The following is a 17,702-nucleotide window of genomic DNA, read 5'->3' on the forward strand; positions in this document are numbered from 1 at the left end:
TGACTGGGCCGGCGTCAGCATCCCTGGAGAACAAGGTAGATGTTCCCCTGGGTGAGACGCTTGTCCATGTCATGGACAGGCTCTCTGTACCGCCCGTGGGTCCGCTGCTTCACATGTCTGAACTTCAGAATGCTTGCTGGCTCGGGAGCAGGAGTAGCGGGTGGAGAGGGGGAAGCTCTCCGTGGGCTCTTTCGAGGCTCAACGGTTTGCCATTCGCTGGCTCTAGCTCTGGAACCGAGGGGTTCGAAGGAGCCAGAAATAGGAGCTTGGGAAGTGGCTGGAGCTTCTGGGGAAGCTGGGGAAGAGGGTACCCTTCTTGGGAAAGCTGGGTAGGGGCATTCTTCAAAGTCAAGGTCGTAGGAGCCTGGAAGAATGCAAAACACGAATTCGTCCATGGTCACTTGAGAAAATTCCTCGTAGACGTTGGCGACAGAGGCGGCCGAATCAAGGACGGTCTTGATAGTAGCGGTTACTGCCTTGTAGGCAAGGTAAGTTGTAGCACGGAAGATGTTCTTGTAAGCGATCATTGTAGCTGAGCAAAAGTGTTTGAATGTGGTGATGAGGAAAAGAGAAGGGCGGGAGAATCGGGCTCTATTTATGTTGTTCTGGCGCCGGGGGTTTGGGGTTATGTGGTTTGAGGGTAAGTCCAGTGGGTTGGTCATTTGCGGTGGTTTTGAAGAAGAAGGTCCAGTAGTGTAAGAGGTCAGGAAAGGAAAGAGGTTGTGAAGAAGGAGATTTGAGCTGTTTGTGGAAGGTGCAAATAATGGTGCCTGTGTTGGATTGTTCTGTAGTGTTCCTGAGGTTTGTGCTGGAGAACAATCCAGTCATGAATTTGGAGAGTGAGCCAGATAAACAAAAAGATGTTGTATTTTGATCGAACCATGGATGAAATAAAAAATGCTGCTCTTTGGTCGTCAACGGGAAATGGCCTATTCATGTCGTCTGTTTGTGTTGTAGCAGTGAGGCGAGCGTAAATGGACTGTTAGAGCACGATGGACTCTGAAGATTGTAGGATTATTTCCAGTCTCAGTGTGCTTGGATAAGTAGGCTCTTACTTGATTTGAAAGTAGGAGTTATTTAATTCTGTGAAAGCTGCTCATTCTATCATATTTCCATTGGCTGCGAAAACTGACACTGTGCTTCCAAAATACAATGTTGTTTTCGTTAGCCACACAATTCGAGAATTCTAGAATAGCCTTCAAAAATCGGGCATTGGCCTATTACGCGAAGCTTTGTGATTCCTCTCTGTTTCATGGCGTCTCCACCCCCTGGTAGTACTTGATAAACTAATTGCATGATCATGTCGATTGGTACTGCCGTAGTAACCTTTTTCCAATGACTAAACATCGAGATTACCTTTCAAAGCTTGAAATCGTAAAGTTGTTTCAGCAGATTTACGCTATTGTAGTCTGAAGAAGGAGCTGTGTTGCTAGGGTGCAGAGGAAGTTAAAGTCAACGCGAGAAAAGATCGATGTGTCAGGCCTAGGCCACGCTTCGTCTTCTTATTTTTTTTAATAGAATATAACCTCCTTCAAATCATCAGACTTTCACCCATTGCAACGAAAAACGGCCAGAAATCACTAGTTTGAACAAAATACAGTCACGTGACTACTTCTGTACTAGTATGCCCTATATACCACAATTTTTCAAATTCGAGCGTTCGGCGGCGCGAATAGTTTAGTGGTAAAATACAACGTTCCCATTGTTGTGTCCCTGGTTCGATTCCTGGTTCGCGCATTGTCACTGTTTTTTTTGCACCCAACTCGACAGGACCTCGTGGGCTCAATTTCAGGATAAAAGCCATGTAGGCTTAAGGAGCCGCTACCAACTTACGAGGAGCCGCAACCTTGTTTTTGGTGGTCATCCTTTGCATATCTCGACAGGACCTCGTGGGCTCAATTTCAGGATAAAAGCCATGTAGGCTTAAGGAGCCGCTACCAACTTACGAGGAGCTGCAACCTCGTTTTTGGTGGTCATCCGTTGCATATCTCCGTTTCCATTTCTTGACTGAGCTAGCCTGAACATTGATCTCTAAGAATTGCTGGAATTGAGAAGCTACGTTTGGAAGCTGGGAAGAGATTTCCATAAAAGCCATCAGTTCTACTTTTATTTTGTTTTTCTTCAAAAACATACGGAGGTGATGTCTTATTTTAGCAGCAGTGCTTAGTAGCGTAAATTCAAGCGGCTGACGCTAAAGCCTCCATCAGGGGTCCAATGGTGAAGCCGCGCAGGACCAAGAATAGAAACGGCGGCAACGGAGCTGTCATGACGTCATGCCATTTCATCTTATCTGATTGATTTCAGACATAGAACGACCGAAAACCTGACCAGTGTGGAGAAAAGAAGCCCCGAGCAGCTAATTATAGTATTGTGTGTACCTCGGCGTCTGCAGGGGGTGCAGCGCTCTAGAGAAATGGTTGCAAAAAAAAAAAAAAGGTATATAAGGACAGCTCGACTCACCAGCTTTCCTATATCTCCATCATTCTCTAACCATGAAGCTTCTCGGAATTCTCACCATCACCACCGCAGTCAACGCTGCTATCTCGTTCAACTTGAAGTCCAAGAAGGACGGCTCTGACTTCGACAACAAGAATGTCATGAACCGTGGAAGACTCACCCTTGGCGACGATGCGGGCATTGATTTTGTTCTCAATGACGACGGTTCCCTCGTGGACGGCCCTTCAAAGAAGTATATCAACTTCAAGTCTGATCTCGCCGAGCTTGGCGACGATCACCTCAAGGGTTTCTCTGTCAAAGACAACAAGTTGCGTTATGACGACAAGAACGAGTGGTACGGCTGCCCCAAGGACGATTCTGCTTTAGGATTCAAGACTGGCTGCGACGACAAGCAGGAAATCGATCTTGAGTTGGAAAACGTCAAGGAATGCGACAATAACTACCCTGACGAACGAGACTTGTTCTTCTTGAGAGCCTGGAGCACAAAAAGCGACAAGTTCCAAAACACCCCAATTATGAAGGTTGACGAGCATCCCCATGTGTTTTCCGTGGGAGGCGACAAAGGCAAGGACTTGAACTTGTACTTCTTCGATGACAAAGGATCCTTGGCTGACCAAGACAACAGAGGAGTCAACCATGATTCAAAGACAGGTGAAGTAGGCAATGTTGCACCATTTGGCCGCTCTGGCGCAACTCCAGGTTTCTCTATTGACGGAGACCATTTGGTCTTTGAGGGAAATGACAACTGGAGGGCTTGTCCAAGTGGAGACGACGAATACTCATTGGCCGACAATGATTGCACTGGTGGCACTCCTATCGTTTTGCAAGTTGTCTTTTTTTAAGACTGCGCTACTAACGGGGATGTATCACACCCCGTCCAACTGATTGTTTGTATTTTTTTTGATATGCAATGTATGACCTGTTTCAAAAAGAAAAAGTAATGCTCTGAAGCTCGGGCACAACTAACACCGTTTCCAACCCATTCTCTTGCACAGTGTCAGTAGATGTTCTGTCGCTCTGCTCGACCGGCTTGATTGTGACCCTGGGAAGAGGAAGCTTCCCAACATTGAGGGGAATGAGGGTCAAATCGAATTCGCTTTTGCTATTTGGTCCCAGAACAGGGAATGCATGCTGCTTGAGGCCAGAGAGAAGCCAGTTATCCTCGTGATGAACAATGAACTGAAACATCTGTTGTTTGACTGCACCTTTACCTGTGGGGGAAGATGACGCAAGTACCTCCTGAGGGACTTCATTCTCCTCGCTCCATTTCATCGATGACGTAATCTGAAGTTTCATGTCAATAGGCTCCCCAACGAGGTGCTGCATTTTCTTGCCATATGTGAATTCGACATTGTGTAGAATATCCAAAATAGGCACCGCAACTGGGATGTATAGCTGTTGTCTGACAAATGTAATGTCCTCCGCAGGGATGGTATTTTTCAAGATCATGTCGATGCAGCAAATAAGTTCAGCTTTGTCTTTCTCAGATCTGACGTGGGTTTCGATTGATTCCTGAAACAACGTTCTCACATGTCCAGCATTTTTGATCTGAATAACGCTATTGATGGCGTACTCATTTAGGTCAAATTGAAGGAGCTTCACAAGTTCTGTGAAAAGTGTTGAATAGCGCAAAAGTTCGAAGCTTTGAAAATACTCCTCTTGCAAACCTAGCACCTTGGCCTCGCACTCATTTTGTAGATTGGAATACGTGATAGTCAAATCAAGGGTGTCAGATGATGAGACGATTTCGGATTTTGGGGTGATCCGGTAGAACATGAAAGCTGGCTGCTCCCCAAATACGAGCTGTGTATTTTGCTCGCTGATATCGCATGTCAGACTAGCCACAAGATACTTGTCACTGTTGCATTTGAATTCTGACCCAACGATACGAATAGGGGTTCTCGATTGAGCACAACCAATTTGAAACTTGGAATAAATGGACTTCTCTCTGAAAATATCTTGCACAGATATCAGGATCTTCAAACTGTTATCCACATCTTGTTGGACGTAGTAAGTGTGAGGCACATCATCAACATGGTACTTGATCGTGGCAGCAAATTGAAGAATTTTTCTATCTCCGAAATATTTGTAAGGAATCTTTTTGGTGAGCTCACTGTCAGGATCCAATGAAGCCTGTTTCAACAGACTCAGACCATCGACAATCTCGACTCCAACATCCAAGGGCTGAATTTCAATACTCAAATCTGTAACTGAGCTATTCCCCAGATTGACGGCGAGCTCAACGTCTGAGGCATTAAGCTCAATTTTTGTCGGAACTCTGAATTTAGCATTCAAGTTTGCGGAATCCCCATACATATAGATCTGGCCCTTCTGCAGTTCTTTGGATCCAGGGACAGATATTCCCAAGGAGTTGCCATTCTCTGAGCCTGGCTGGAGAAGATCAGCGGTACTTTTATTGTGGACCACAGTTTCATCTTCGAGAACCTCATCAGTCAAACCCTCTGTCAGATACGTTTGAACAAATGTGAGGTTGTCACACGGTTTATATACCAACAGCGTTGGTCTGAAAAAACTATTCTTGAAGTCATTGGTAAAAAGTTGTATCTTCAGTTGTGGTTTTTCTGAGAGCTGTATGTTTTCCCTGCTGAATTTTATACTTTGAGATTGCGATGACCCACACTCTTCCAACTCCAATGTAAGTTTGTCAAGCCTAAAGTCCATACCCAAATGGTTTTTGACCATGAGCTCAATGGTGTATATGCCCTTTCCATCTTGAGTTGACTCTATGAAGGGATCGACGGTAGTTTCAAAAAGTATATCCAATGACACTGAAACTGGCTCCTCTAATCTCAGAGCGATATCGTAAACATGCTCCAATAATTTCTTCTTCAGCTCATTACTTTTCACAATTTCGTACCTATTGATTCCACCAACGCTAGAGGTTTCGTGTTTGAGCGTGGCAAGCAACTTGAGATTGGTGTCAAGAATATGCATCTCATCTTTCGTTTCAAGTTTTTCTAAGCAATGGATGTAAATTTCAAGTAGCATTCCACCCATGAAGCTCCACCCATTCTCAATGAAATATTCATATGAGGTCAGGAGAACATCATAAGCCTGTTGATAGTTACCCTTTTTGTAATGCAATACTGCCAAGTCGACACTAAGAAGGTCGATGGTCTTTTTCCTCTCACAATACGCAAAATCCTGAATAGCTGACATTGTCAATTCTTCAAAAAATGCATCGAAGTTGTTTTGTGATGCGGTAATCTCTTCGAGAGCTTGGTCTTTAAAAGTGTACTCCTGCGCTTTATGAGTGGAGCCGTTGCTATCGTCAAGGCTGACATCCTCGAGTAGGAATCCTATTTCAGGCGTCTCAATGCCCTTCAATTTAGCTAGTTTGCCTGTCAATCCTCTCTTGACAAGCTTGAGCTCACCGATGTACTCAAAAATACCTGATGAAGAAGATAAAATAGCCCCTTCTTCACCCTCTGAACTTAGTTCAACTAGCTTGTGCGTAAGTGGGAGCTTCAAATAGAAGTCAATTAAGGAACACGACCACTCAAGAATTGAGGCATCGTGACTTCTGCCTCCTGAGACTTCATTCACGAAATTGATGACTTTTTGGAAAAGATGCAGAATGTAAATGGATGATAATGATAATGATGCTGCGGAGTTTGCGAGGGACTGAAGCAATATTGAGGCACCTAGAAAGATGCTTAAACTGGTTTGCTGGAGGTTGATCGGAACGCCCTCACTCAAATATTTGTCAAATTGATTGAGAAGTTCTCGTGACAAGACGGTCTTTTCTGGGTTGAAATCAGGATGGTCCACAGTATTTAAAAAGGTTGTTGATCCAGTTTCAAATGCATGACTCACAGAAGTAGACAGTTCTTTTAAAGCCTCGCCCACTTCCTCGTACAACTCCAAGGATTCATCGAAGAACCTCATGTCGCTGACTATATCGACAAGTTTAAGCTTGTAGTAAAGTTCACGAATCAAAAGTTCAGGATCACTGCTTTTGGTCTCTTTTATACTGTCGAGTTCCTCGTTATATGAGTTGTATCTTCTGTCAAAGGTTTTGAGTATAAGACCCTTGAACTCCGTGGTAATGTGGTTGAAAAGCTCCAATTTCTCAATATCGCTATTGTACTTATCGCCAAGGCGGAAGACAAACTCCTCTTCATCGGCTGCAATGTCGTCCAAGTCACCGTGCGATTTGAGAACCTGGTGTTTCCCGTTTTTCGAAAAGTCAGTCACCAATTTCTCATAAACAGACTTTTTCATCAATGTCAGGGATTTTTCTTTGTGGATTCCCGAGCTCATAAACACAATCGCCCAGCTGACCTCTCTTCCCTCGACCAAATCACCAAGCCACGCCTGGATCAAGGGTCTCACCTGTGATCTGTACACTTCGAGGTTGTCAGCTCGAACAAATATCAAACGCAAATAGACATTGTCGTAAACAATTGGCTGTTTCTGCTTTCCCGAGCTATGGGGCACTTCCTCGACAAGCTGAACAGGTAGCAGAGGTATCAGCTTGACAGGTTTCAATGGGTGATATTTCCAGTGAAGATTGGTCAAGGGAAACTTGGATTCAAAATCATCTTTCACAGAACTGTATATGCTGAAGGGATCATAATAACCCACAGAGATGGGATTCTGGAGACCAAGGTCCTCCAAACGCATGTAAGTAGTCGGGATCGGTCCAGTTCAAGTATTTGGCAGTTATGGACCGTGGCGATCTTCTGAGCTCAACAAGCGAATTATCGCAAAATATCCTGGAGAAATAGTTCACAGAACAGGATTAATAGCCTGGTAATAGCCTAGAGATTGAAAATTCTCCTTGGGTTCGATGTAAAGTTGATGTAGTTGCAAGCTGTAGGCTTCTGCCGCGTCGAGGTCACGTGATCTAAATCAAAACATTCAGACCTGTAGTATCACGAAGCATCTTTGGGTCGGCCAATGTTGCTTGATTTCAAAATTAGATGAATAATAGGCGAAAGAGTTTTATTCGTGAAACTGAAGTAGTTTTGCTTCGCCTGGTGAAAGAGGTTCAACCGGTTTACTTATATGCACAACTATACAATGCTTTGAGACACACTGGACCAGACCTTCAGTACATGCCTACCATAAAAACGATGAAAGTGTTATTTTTAAAAAAAGAATGCGCAAGCCCGGAATCGAACCGGGGGCCCAACGATGGCAACGTTGGATTTTACCACTAAACCACTTGCGCAGCTCCGAGACGGGGAATTGAACCCCGGTCTACCGCGCGACAAGCGGTAATTCTAGCCACTAAACTATCTCGGATGAGTTGTACATGTAGAGCTTCAGGGTTAACTATATCGGTTTAATTAACGTCACGTGATTACATCCATTTTTGGCTATCTGCATCAAAAATAACGTTCAAATTACATGAAAAAAAAGTTGTTGAATCGAGCCCGAGCCTCCATGTACAATAGAATTATTATAATAATCGTTAAAAAAAAAAAAAGAATTATTCTTTCTGGCGTCCTCTTAATATAATGATTGATAAAAAAAAATTTGAAGTGCCTTCCTTGGTGGTCTACCTTCTAAAAGTGGCAATCGATTTCAAATACAAGTATGGAATAAAGCCCCGTATGGTCAGAAAGGATGGACTACCAAATAGGCCAACATGGTTGACAAGTACCTCTGACATATCCATTATCACCCTTACAGGAAACAGGGTCTACGTTGATGCACTTAAACGTGATATCGAAGAGAGGACCAACAGATTCATTGCTTACATGTTCACGGAAGTGTGTGAGATTGATCGAAAGTTTCGTAAGCAAGTCACAGGAAAAAATTACTGTCACAAACTCGAATTGGAGAAAAGGTTTGGAGTGGAAATTTCGATCTGTAGTAGACCAAGATATCCCCATATTTTCCAAGTTTCCCGTTCATGTGTCAACGAAGAGGAAATTCAAATAAGTGGAGGGTCAAAAACTTTGGTGGCTGAGGCTAAAATCAGCCTTTTGAAAATTTTGGAATCAGTAAAGGAGTCCACAGAATCAACTGCAATCCAAGTACCAAGTAATTTTGAGTCCCGGATTCGTGATGTCCTTGGTCATTACTATAATTTTCACGGCGAATGTCACTGCTTGGGTGTTGATTATCATTTCCGATATGACGAGTCCGATGGTTTTAAGACGCTTGTTCTTTATGGGTGTCAGCCTGATCTTATGAACGCGGTAGAGGCCATAAACAAGTTGGCACAAAGGTGCTTAAAAGAACAGGAGGAAGAGGCAAGTTCCTGAAGCATAATCAAGTTACCCAATAGTGATAAATGGTAATTTCGGAATGTAAAGAATAGCCACTGGCAGCCCGAAACTTGATCATTTGTAATAGCGTCGTATCTCTGAGAGGGACGAAAGGCTCTTTCGTTGCGTTTTCACAAAATTCCACATAATGCTATTTCAAGTGTAGTAGTATCTCGAAGGTAAGACTTGACAGGCGGCTATATTGTTCATACTCGGCAGGTGACCGAGGTGATTTTATACGGAAACACAAGGCCCCTTTATAAATCGCTGTTCCAGTATTTGTGAATGTAACTACCCACCTTCATCGTGATCAGTCGTTCACTTCAAAGTTGTAGAAATAATTGTGAATAGCAACATCCCACAATTCAGGAGAGCCAGATACAACCAGGTAAAACCATTGTTGACAGCAACCTCGAGAGATAATCGAGAGAGACAATTGATTCAGTTCATCTTTCACATATCTAGCACTCGTTATGAATTTCCATGGGTCAACAAACTTTCTCCTGTTGTGGCAGTGTCAACACTTTCCATAAAGTCTTGTCTCAATCGGCGATTCCAGTGCAAGAGATAAACTTAGTCATACTCTACAACTGAAGACATTCAGGGTGTTTCAGATCAGAATATCCCAAAAAAAGGACTCATTATTGGCAAATTGGTTTAGATGGTTCGTTTTCAAAAGCATTTCGATGTAAACTAGTATTCGAAAAGCTGTGAAATTCATTTTTTATGTAAGATTTTAGGTGATGTCTGGTTTCTTCCTCTAACAGTTCACGTTTTAAGTTAGAAGGGTGCTGTATACTTGAGAAGAAGAGAATTTCATCACCTCACCAACATACCCTAAGACAAAATGTGAGACAAAATAAGTGCAATTTGTCCCAATTTGGGCGGGAATCTCCAGAACCCCCAAATTGAGAGAAAACCCCGTCAAATATTATCCTGGGTCCGAATTTATTATTAAGGCTTAACTATGGCGATTGAAGTGGTGGAGTTTCCTTCGACAGAGGTGCATGCGTGAGTACTGGACCTACTCTAGATGGATCAATTTCTGTGAAAAACGGCCCAAAAGCCTGACCAAAATCGTCTTTTATTTTCCACTTACTATTTTCGAGCCGAATGGGATGACCATTTTGCTACGACCTTCCTCTCTCGAATTACCACTCATGACGAAACCCATGTTTGTGACCAACAAGACAGTAGAATATTATTTCGTAGAACGGGCCTCTGGACTATAAATCAACGTCCATTTTCCCTGAATTCTTTTTCCCTATCCACCACATATCAATCAAAAATGCCCGCCGTTTCTACCGCCAGCACTATCACCAAAGCATCTAAGAAGAAGAGTTTCCCTAAGAAGTCGTCCACTGACAGAGGCAGCCTCAAGGAAAGTGACGCCCACATTAGGGAAAAAAAATTGAAGGACAAGAAAAGAAAGCGTTCTCAGAGAAAGCGTTCTACTAAGGAGAACCCCAAGGGTGACGAAGTTGTCAAGGAGAAGTCTTCCAACGAAGGTGCCTCTTTGAAGCCTACCAACTCTACCCCAGCTCAGCAGGTTTCCAAGCCTTTCGAGCCCACCAAGGAAAAGAAGAAGTCTAAGCGGAAGTTCCTCTCCAACGAGGGCGACTCCTACTACCCTTCCCACTTCTTCACTTTCCAGCTCATTCTTGAGGATTTTGTACCTCTCAACCCAGGTCAGACTTCTTACCTTGAGTTGTACTTGGCCCAAAAGAATGAACCATGTCCAGAGGTTAAGGAAACTCCTGAACCCGAGGTCATTCCTGTTCAGGTCGAAGAACCAAATTTGCCTGAACCAGTCAACCCAATTCAGGAAACTCCTGAAGCCGAGGTCACCAACCCTGTTGAGGTAACTTTACCTGAAGCAGAGGTCCCCACTGACAGTGTCCAGGTGGCAACCCTTTTGCCCTTGGACTTTCCCGTTTTCAAGACTTGGTCGTCTTTGTCGCAGACTCAAAAGACCTACTTTCCAGGCGACTTTCTCCACTTCAGAAAGTCCCTCAAGGAAGAGGAATCCACTTTCTTCCCTAAGGATTTCTACTTCTGGCAGGATGCCTGGACCGAGAAGTCGGACGAGTCCTTCACCATTGAGGACTTTTTCGAATTCCGACTCATTCTTGACGAGCTTGTGCCTCTCAATGCAATGAAGAAGAGACATACCCCAAAGACAAAGAGGGTCTTCCTCGTTGATGACGGACACCTTTTCGTCACCGACTTCTTCAGCTTTCAGCACATTGTTGATGGGCTCGAGTCGCTCGAAGGTCAGTTGTCTGACTACGATTTCTGCTTGCGTGAAGAGCACTTTGAGTTGTACTCCAGAGCAGAACCAGAACCAGAGCCTGTGAAGACTCAGCCTGTGAAGACTCAGCCTGTGAAGACGCAGGAGGTCTACTTCCCCGAAGACTTCAGCAACTTCTTCCAGCTCTGGACTTCCACTCCCAAGTACAACAAGGTTTTCCTTCCAAACGACTTTTACTTTTGGAAGGATGCCACAAACGACGAAGACACTCCCTCCTTCTTGCCAAGGGAATTTTTCCACTGGCAGAGTATCTTCAACGAAAAGTGCAGCAAGTCCTTCCTTCCCCTGGACTTCTGCTCCTTTCAAGACATTATCAAGTCAGTCGAGCCAGTACCTGAAGTACACCCTACGGCTCCAGACAATAATGTGAAGAGGAAAGAGGTAAACTCCAAGCTTCCCCTGGAGTCTAACTCATCCTCCAAACCCTGCTTTGTGCAGCCCAGCAAGCAGTCCAAAAAGAAGGCACGTTCTTCTAAGGGAAAGAACCGCAGTAAGAAGACGCTGGTTCCCTTTGAACTTGTTTTCGACGAACCAGAATCTCCGGTTCCCGCTGCTTTCGAGCCGATGCATGAGCTGGATAGCTCTGCACGTTCCTCGTTGCTTGATTTGTTTGAGTACGAGGACGAGTTTTATGAACCAGACTTCAGCGTATCCAAGGGAGCTAAATGGAAGTACTGAGGTCTGCCACCGTGAGTTCAGGAAACTATAAAGACAAGAAAAAAGTAAAAAAGTGAAAAAAAAAAAAAAAAAAAAAAAAAAAAGGAAAAAGAGAAAAAATAGAAAAAAATAAATATAATCAAAAATTGATGTAGCGAAAAGTCATATTTAAGGACCGTGTTTGATTTTGGGAAATGTCTGAAGTGTCAAGCAGCTGACAACGGCTTATACGGGTAGAATTCAAGGGAAGCGGCGATACTAGTTTCACAGACCATATGCTTATTCTCTTTCTCGAGATAATTTGATATTTTTCGAAGCTAGCAAGACCTGCTGGTTGTCTCGAAATTCTCGACTTCTGAATTTTTCCGGTCAGTAGGAATTTCAAGGGATCAGTTTCGGCAACAAAAGCTTCAATTGAATAGCCGTTGCAACGTCTATCAATGTGCCAGATTCTTCCAGATATGAACCCTTTCAGGAATCAATGTTGGGTAGACCGAACAAAAGGATCAAGCAAAATAGAAAAAGCAGCGCCAGGCAATGTTATCAAAGGCGAGAAACCTGCAAAAATAACGTTCTCTGATACTCCTATACATCTACTCGACTAGAGATACCTTTCAGACAGATGTGACTGTTCTGAAATCACTCAGCTCAAGTACGTCAGCTAACCTTCAATTCGAATGGAATGGATATTGAAATTATCCAACTATGTGACTTCAAGAGTGTAGCTATACTAAATGATAAACTACGAACAATACACTACAAATTCCTACCCAAGTCCATTTCATCTCTCCAATCGGAAAAACCCCTCAATACTACCTTATCTTTCCATTTAGTGATCTTGCCGCAGGAACACCGGAGATTTCGGCGGTACTCGGCGTGGCGTTCAGGGTTGCCACAAATAGCACATTCAACATGGATTCCTTCAGTAAGGGGCTCGAGCCACTTTTGATTCCTTGCTGTGTGGACTAAAACTTCCAAGAGAATAACAATGACAGAGCCAAAAATATCATGACAAAGTGCTCCCCTGCTATTCGCTGCTTTTTCTGCTCTGATTTTCGTTCCTAACCGTTTTGGGACAATCGCTTATCGGGTTGCACTACCATGCGGGTCGGGTCTCGGAACATAGTACCGCACTCCGACCCGAAACCTCAAATGACAGTTTAACGGCCGGAAGAACGGCCTGGGCCTCAATGGGTCGGCCAATCTCCAGAATCAACGAACTGTTTCAAGAAAATTCAAAAAACTAGAGAAAATTTACTTCAATGAGCTTCTGAAGGCTAGGTTGATAGATGTGCCGTGCGCCTAGAAGGCTCCTCTTGAACGGTGGCAAATACCCCCGCTGAGGCTTGGTTAAGAAAAACGAGCTTCCTTTACAATCTTTCAAGAAAACTTCAAGTAAACATCGCTCCCCTTTGACATTATAACAACCTCCAATTCGGATCGGAACTAGATGGCAGCATTTCTTCCGGACCATGCGGCCGCCCCATGCAGGTGTCTTCACCAATTTCGCAGCCATGCTATCGATTTTCCGAAAAGTCGCCTCCAAGATGCTTGGAATTGAGCCGCATCGCCTATAAAATTCACATCCTTCCGTAGCGTGCGGCAAAGCCGTTTCTTCTATTTACAAGCCCGTGCATAATTCCCTTATATATCATGCATTGCCACCGCTGCTGGATCCCTGGTGTTTTTGCTTCTCCATAATGACGACTGCCATATCGTCTCTGTCTGACTTTGAATATGGCACAACGCCACAGCTACAAAAACGGCTTCTAACGCCTTTTCTTCTGAAAAAGGTTCCTCCGATTCCAACTACCGAAGAACGTCCCGTTCACAAACAGTGGCGAAATCCACTCAGTTTCTTCCTCTTTACATGGTTGTACCCGTTGCTCCATGTGGGGTACAAGCGTACTTTGGTCGAAGAGGACATGCTGAAGCTCAATGATGAAATCACAGCAGAACGGCTTGCTGCAAAGTTCAAGGCTATATTTGAACGCAGGTTGGAAAATGATAAACAGAAACACCTTCACAGGAAGGCCAAGCTGAGAGGAGAGACCATCGAATCGTCATCTGTGGCTCCTGAGAAGGATATGGACGACTACCGCTTGGCAAAATCTCTTTGTTTTTTGTCCTTATTAGAAACCTTCTCCGTCCAGTACCCAATGGCCATGACCTTCGCTGCATTGTCGTTGAGTGGATCCGCTTGCACTCCACTTTTATCTCGGAAATTGATCACTTTTGTTCTGGAGAAGGCGTATGGACTTGATGTGAACATGGGGACAGGTGTGGGCTATGCAATTGGCATTGCTGCTTTGATCCTCGTTACTGACATTCTTCTTACCCAATCTACCTATCTTGCTCGACTCACGGGTGCTCAAATACGAGCGATTCTCACGACTCTCCTTCTAGAAAAATCCTTCAAGCTCAGTGCAAAGTCTCGAAAGAAGTTTACTGCTTCAAAGCTCACCGCCATAATGAGTACAGACGTCTCGCGTGTCGATATGGGAGCAGGTGTTTCAGTGAAGCTCTTTCCAGTTGTATGTCCTGTGGCAATCGCCATCGGAATACTTGTGTACAATATAAAGGCCCCTGCAATGGTGGGCATTGGCCTCATGATAGCGTTCATGTTCATCGCGGGTATCTTGAGTGTATTTCTTTTCAAGTTCAGGGTGGCTGCTCAGAAGAACACAGATGCAAGAGTCAGTTACGTCAAGGAGCTCCTTAACAACTTGAAGATGATCAAATTCTACTCGTGGGAAGTTCCCTACTTCAACCTAATATCGAAAATCAGACGCAGGGAAATGTCCTTCATTCTCAAAATGGAGTTCATCAGAATGATCATCATCACATTGGCCACCTCGTTAACCTTGATCAGTGCCATGGCTTCTTTTCTCACCCTCTATGCTATTGCCCCCTCAAACTCCCGAAATCCAGCCACCATATTCTCATCCGTGGCGCTCTTTAATATGTTGGCATCCCAGTTTGTGATTGTCCCATTGGCACTTGCTGGATCTGTTGATGCATTTCTCGGGATGAACAGAGTAGCTGAGGTTTTGGCAGCAGAGGAATTGGATCCCAACGACTCTGTCCACCTCATAAGTGAAAAGGATAAAATTTCAATGGATGACGAGAAGTGTTCTATTGCATTGCATAGCTGTGACTTTGAGTGGGAGACATTTGATGTTGAGGAGGAGACGGATGTTGATCTCACGAAAGATATCGAACAGTTGAAGAAGGAAAAGGCAGACTTGAAGAGGAAGAAAAAGGAAATGAAGAAAGCAAAGAACGCACCGAAATCCTCTTCCCCTGACTCGGAAGAGATGTCATTGGAACTCTCCTCCTTCAAACTTAATAACATCGATTTTACCGTGAAGCAGGGTGAATTCGTGGTCATCACAGGCTCTATCGGCTCTGGTAAGTCGTCCCTACTTCACGCTATTGACGGGACCATGAAGAAAAACTCAGGAAAATTGCTCCTCAACGGCTCCCTTCTTTTGTGTGGTGCTCCTTGGATTCAGAACTGTACTTTGAAGGAGAACATTTTGTTTGGGTTGCCTTTTGATGAAGTATGGTATGACAGGGTTGTGAAAGCTTGCTCCTTGACAAGTGACTTTGATATACTTCCTGCTGGTGACAGAACCGAAATCGGAGAACGTGGTATCACTCTTTCGGGTGGTCAAAAAGCTCGTGTCTGTTTAGCAAGAGCCGTTTATGCAAAAAGTGATATTATTCTTCTTGACGATGTTTTGAGTGCTGTTGATGCAAAAGTCGGAAAACATATCATGAACGAGTGTATTTTGGGGCTTTTGAAGGACAAGACCAGGGTACTTGCTACACATCAGCTCTCCTTGATTAGTGAGGCGGATTCTGTGATATTCTTGAACGGCGATGGCTCAATTACCAAAGGAAGCCTTGCTGAACTCAAGAACAAAAGCCCAGCTTTTAATGCCCTCATGGATCATAGCCAAAAGGATGAGGAAATCGAGGAAGAAGAAGCTGTTGAAGAAATACGAAACGAAAAGGATTTCATTGAAAAGCAGTTAACCAGACACACAACAACGCAAACTCTTGAGGTCAACGATGACAGCATCAAAGAATTCTCAGATGGAAAGTTGATTCAAGAAGAACACAAGTCAGTTAATGCAATTGGCTGGGATGTCTATGGAAGGTTTGTATTGACGGGTCTCGATGGTTTTAAGGGCAACTGGTTGCTATACGTCGTTATCGTTATGTTAGTCTTTGCGACCTTCACGTCCTTGTTCACTAATAATTGGTTGTCATTCTGGATTTCCTTGAAGTTTGATCGTTCCAACGGGTTCTACATTGGCCTCTATGTCATGTTCACTGTACTTGCCATTGTGTTTGTTGCATCTCAATTTTGCGGGATCATTTATGTCTTGAATAGGGCTTCCAGAATCCTCAACATAAAGGCGTTAAAGAGAATTCTCCACGTTCCAATGTCGTACATGGATACCACTCCTATGGGCAGAGTGATAAACCGTTTCACGAAAGACACAGACGTCTTGGATAATGAGTTAGGAGACCAAATTGCAATGCTCATTTATTTCTTTGCCAATATCGTTGGTGTTGTCATTTTGTGCATCATTTACATGCCCTGGTTTGCAATTGCAGTTCCATTTATTGTTGCAGCTTTTATTGTTGTTGCTACCTTCTACCAAGCATCTGCTAGAGAAGTCAAGAGATTGGAAGCAGTGCAAAGATCTCACATTTACAACAACTTCAATGAAGCACTCACCGGAATGCCCACCATCAAAAGCTTTGGGCTGGTACCCAGATTTTTGAAAACGAACTCCAACACCATAGACAAAACAAGTGAGGCATACTTTATCACCTTGGCTGCTCAGGCATGGCTTGATGATCACTTGGCTATATTAGCCTCATGCTTTGCATTATTGATTTCTTTTCTTTGCGTCTTCCGTGTGTTCGATATCAATCCCTCCTCTGTCGGTTTGTTGTTGTCTTATGTCATGCAAATTTCCAACCAAATCTCCATGTTTGTGGTCATCTTCACCAAAGTGGAGCAAGATTTGAATTCGGCCGAAAGAATTCTTGAATACGCTTACAAGCTTCCACAAGAGAAAGCGTATGAGATTTCCGAGACCACACCTCCTCCAGAATGGCCGGACAAGGGTGCAATTGAATTCAACAATATTGGTTTCGCTTACAGGGAAGGCTTGCCACTTACCTTGAAGAAATTCAGCGCCCAAATCCGTCCACATGAAAAGATTGGTATCTGCGGTCGTACTGGTGCTGGTAAATCGTCCATCATGGTTGCACTTTTCAGAATCGCAGAATTGAATCACGGTTCCATCGTTATTGATGGCATTGACACCGCTACTTTGGGATTACACGCCTTGAGGTCAAAACTTTCGATCATTCCGCAAGACCCTATTTTGTTTAAAGGAACAATCAGAAAAAATTTGGATCCATTTGGTACAAAAACGGATGACGAATTGTGGGATACCTTGACTAGGGCTGACATTATTCCAGAAGACAAGCTAGAGAAAGTGAAAACCCAAAAGCCAGACGACGAAGATTTTAGCAAATTTCACTTGGACGGTGAGGTTGAAGACGACGGTGAAAACTTCTCTTTGGGTGAGAGGCAATTGGTTGCTTTTGCGAGGGCTTTGGTCAGAAACAGCAAGATCCTTGTTCTTGATGAAGCAACCTCAAGCGTTGATTATGCCACCGATAGCAAGTTGCAGAAAGCGATTGCAAGAGAGTTCAGTGACTGTACCATTCTCTGTATTGCCCATCGTCTCAAGACTATTGTGAACTACGACCGTGTGATGGTTTTAGATCAAGGTGCTATTTCCGAATTCGACACACCGTCAAACCTTTTCAATTCAGAAAGGTCAATTTTTAGGCAGATGTGTGACAACTCTGGTATCACCCTGCGTGACTTTAAGACAAGGGACCAGCATTAATCCATACCAGACATGCCAATCAAAAGCTTAACACAGAAGCTTAACTTCCCCGTGCATATTATAATAGACTTACAGGATTCTCTTTTAGTA

The 17,702-nt window shown here is 43.9% G+C and overlaps 5 protein-coding genes and 3 non-coding genes across 8 annotated transcripts; 4 read left to right on the forward strand and 4 right to left on the reverse strand. All coding sequences in view use genetic code 12, as the record gives it.

Moving 5' to 3' along the window:
• Positions 1-14: 14 nt before the first annotated feature.
• Positions 15-527, reverse strand: CXQ87_001243 (uncharacterized protein; the record flags this gene model as incomplete). The annotated part of the gene is made up of 1 exon (XM_025479790.1): positions 15-527. The coding sequence occupies one exon, from the start codon at positions 525-527 to the stop codon at positions 15-17; it is 513 nt and encodes a 170-aa protein (XP_025339263.1).
• Positions 528-1,666: 1,139 nt separating this feature from the next.
• CXQ87_001244 lies at positions 1,667-1,737 on the forward strand. Its single transcript has one exon. It is a non-coding gene; the product is annotated as a tRNA-Gly (tRNA).
• A 755-nt stretch (positions 1,738-2,492) lies between these two features.
• Positions 2,493-3,299, forward strand: CXQ87_001245 (uncharacterized protein; the record flags this gene model as incomplete). The annotated part of the gene is made up of 1 exon (XM_025479791.1): positions 2,493-3,299. The coding sequence occupies one exon, from the start codon at positions 2,493-2,495 to the stop codon at positions 3,297-3,299; it is 807 nt and encodes a 268-aa protein (XP_025339264.1).
• Positions 3,300-3,381: 82 nt separating this feature from the next.
• On the reverse strand, positions 3,382-7,104 carry CXQ87_001246 (transport protein particle complex II subunit; the record flags this gene model as incomplete). The annotated part of the gene is made up of 1 exon (XM_025479792.1): positions 3,382-7,104. The coding sequence occupies one exon, from the start codon at positions 7,102-7,104 to the stop codon at positions 3,382-3,384; it is 3,723 nt and encodes a 1,240-aa protein (XP_025339265.1).
• A 479-nt stretch (positions 7,105-7,583) lies between these two features.
• CXQ87_001247 lies at positions 7,584-7,654 on the reverse strand. Its single transcript has one exon. It is a non-coding gene; the product is annotated as a tRNA-Gly (tRNA).
• A 2-nt stretch (positions 7,655-7,656) lies between these two features.
• Positions 7,657-7,728, reverse strand: CXQ87_001248. Its single transcript has one exon. It is a non-coding gene; the product is annotated as a tRNA-Asp (tRNA).
• A 2,259-nt stretch (positions 7,729-9,987) lies between these two features.
• On the forward strand, positions 9,988-11,688 carry CXQ87_001249 (uncharacterized protein; the record flags this gene model as incomplete). The annotated part of the gene is made up of 1 exon (XM_025479793.1): positions 9,988-11,688. One exon carries the CDS (start codon positions 9,988-9,990, stop codon positions 11,686-11,688), a length of 1,701 nt encoding a protein of 566 aa, XP_025339266.1.
• Positions 11,689-13,367: 1,679 nt separating this feature from the next.
• CXQ87_001250 (uncharacterized protein) lies at positions 13,368-17,612 on the forward strand (the record flags this gene model as incomplete). The annotated part of the gene is made up of 1 exon (XM_025479794.1): positions 13,368-17,612. One exon carries the CDS (start codon positions 13,368-13,370, stop codon positions 17,610-17,612), a length of 4,245 nt encoding a protein of 1,414 aa, XP_025339267.1.
• Between the last annotated feature and the right edge of the window lie 90 nt (positions 17,613-17,702).

The sequence above is a fragment of the Candidozyma duobushaemuli genome, assembly GCF_002926085.2.
Source record: "Candidozyma duobushaemuli strain B09383 chromosome Unknown A_B09383, whole genome shotgun sequence".
NCBI lineage: Eukaryota > Fungi > Ascomycota > Pichiomycetes > Serinales > Metschnikowiaceae > Candidozyma > Candidozyma duobushaemuli.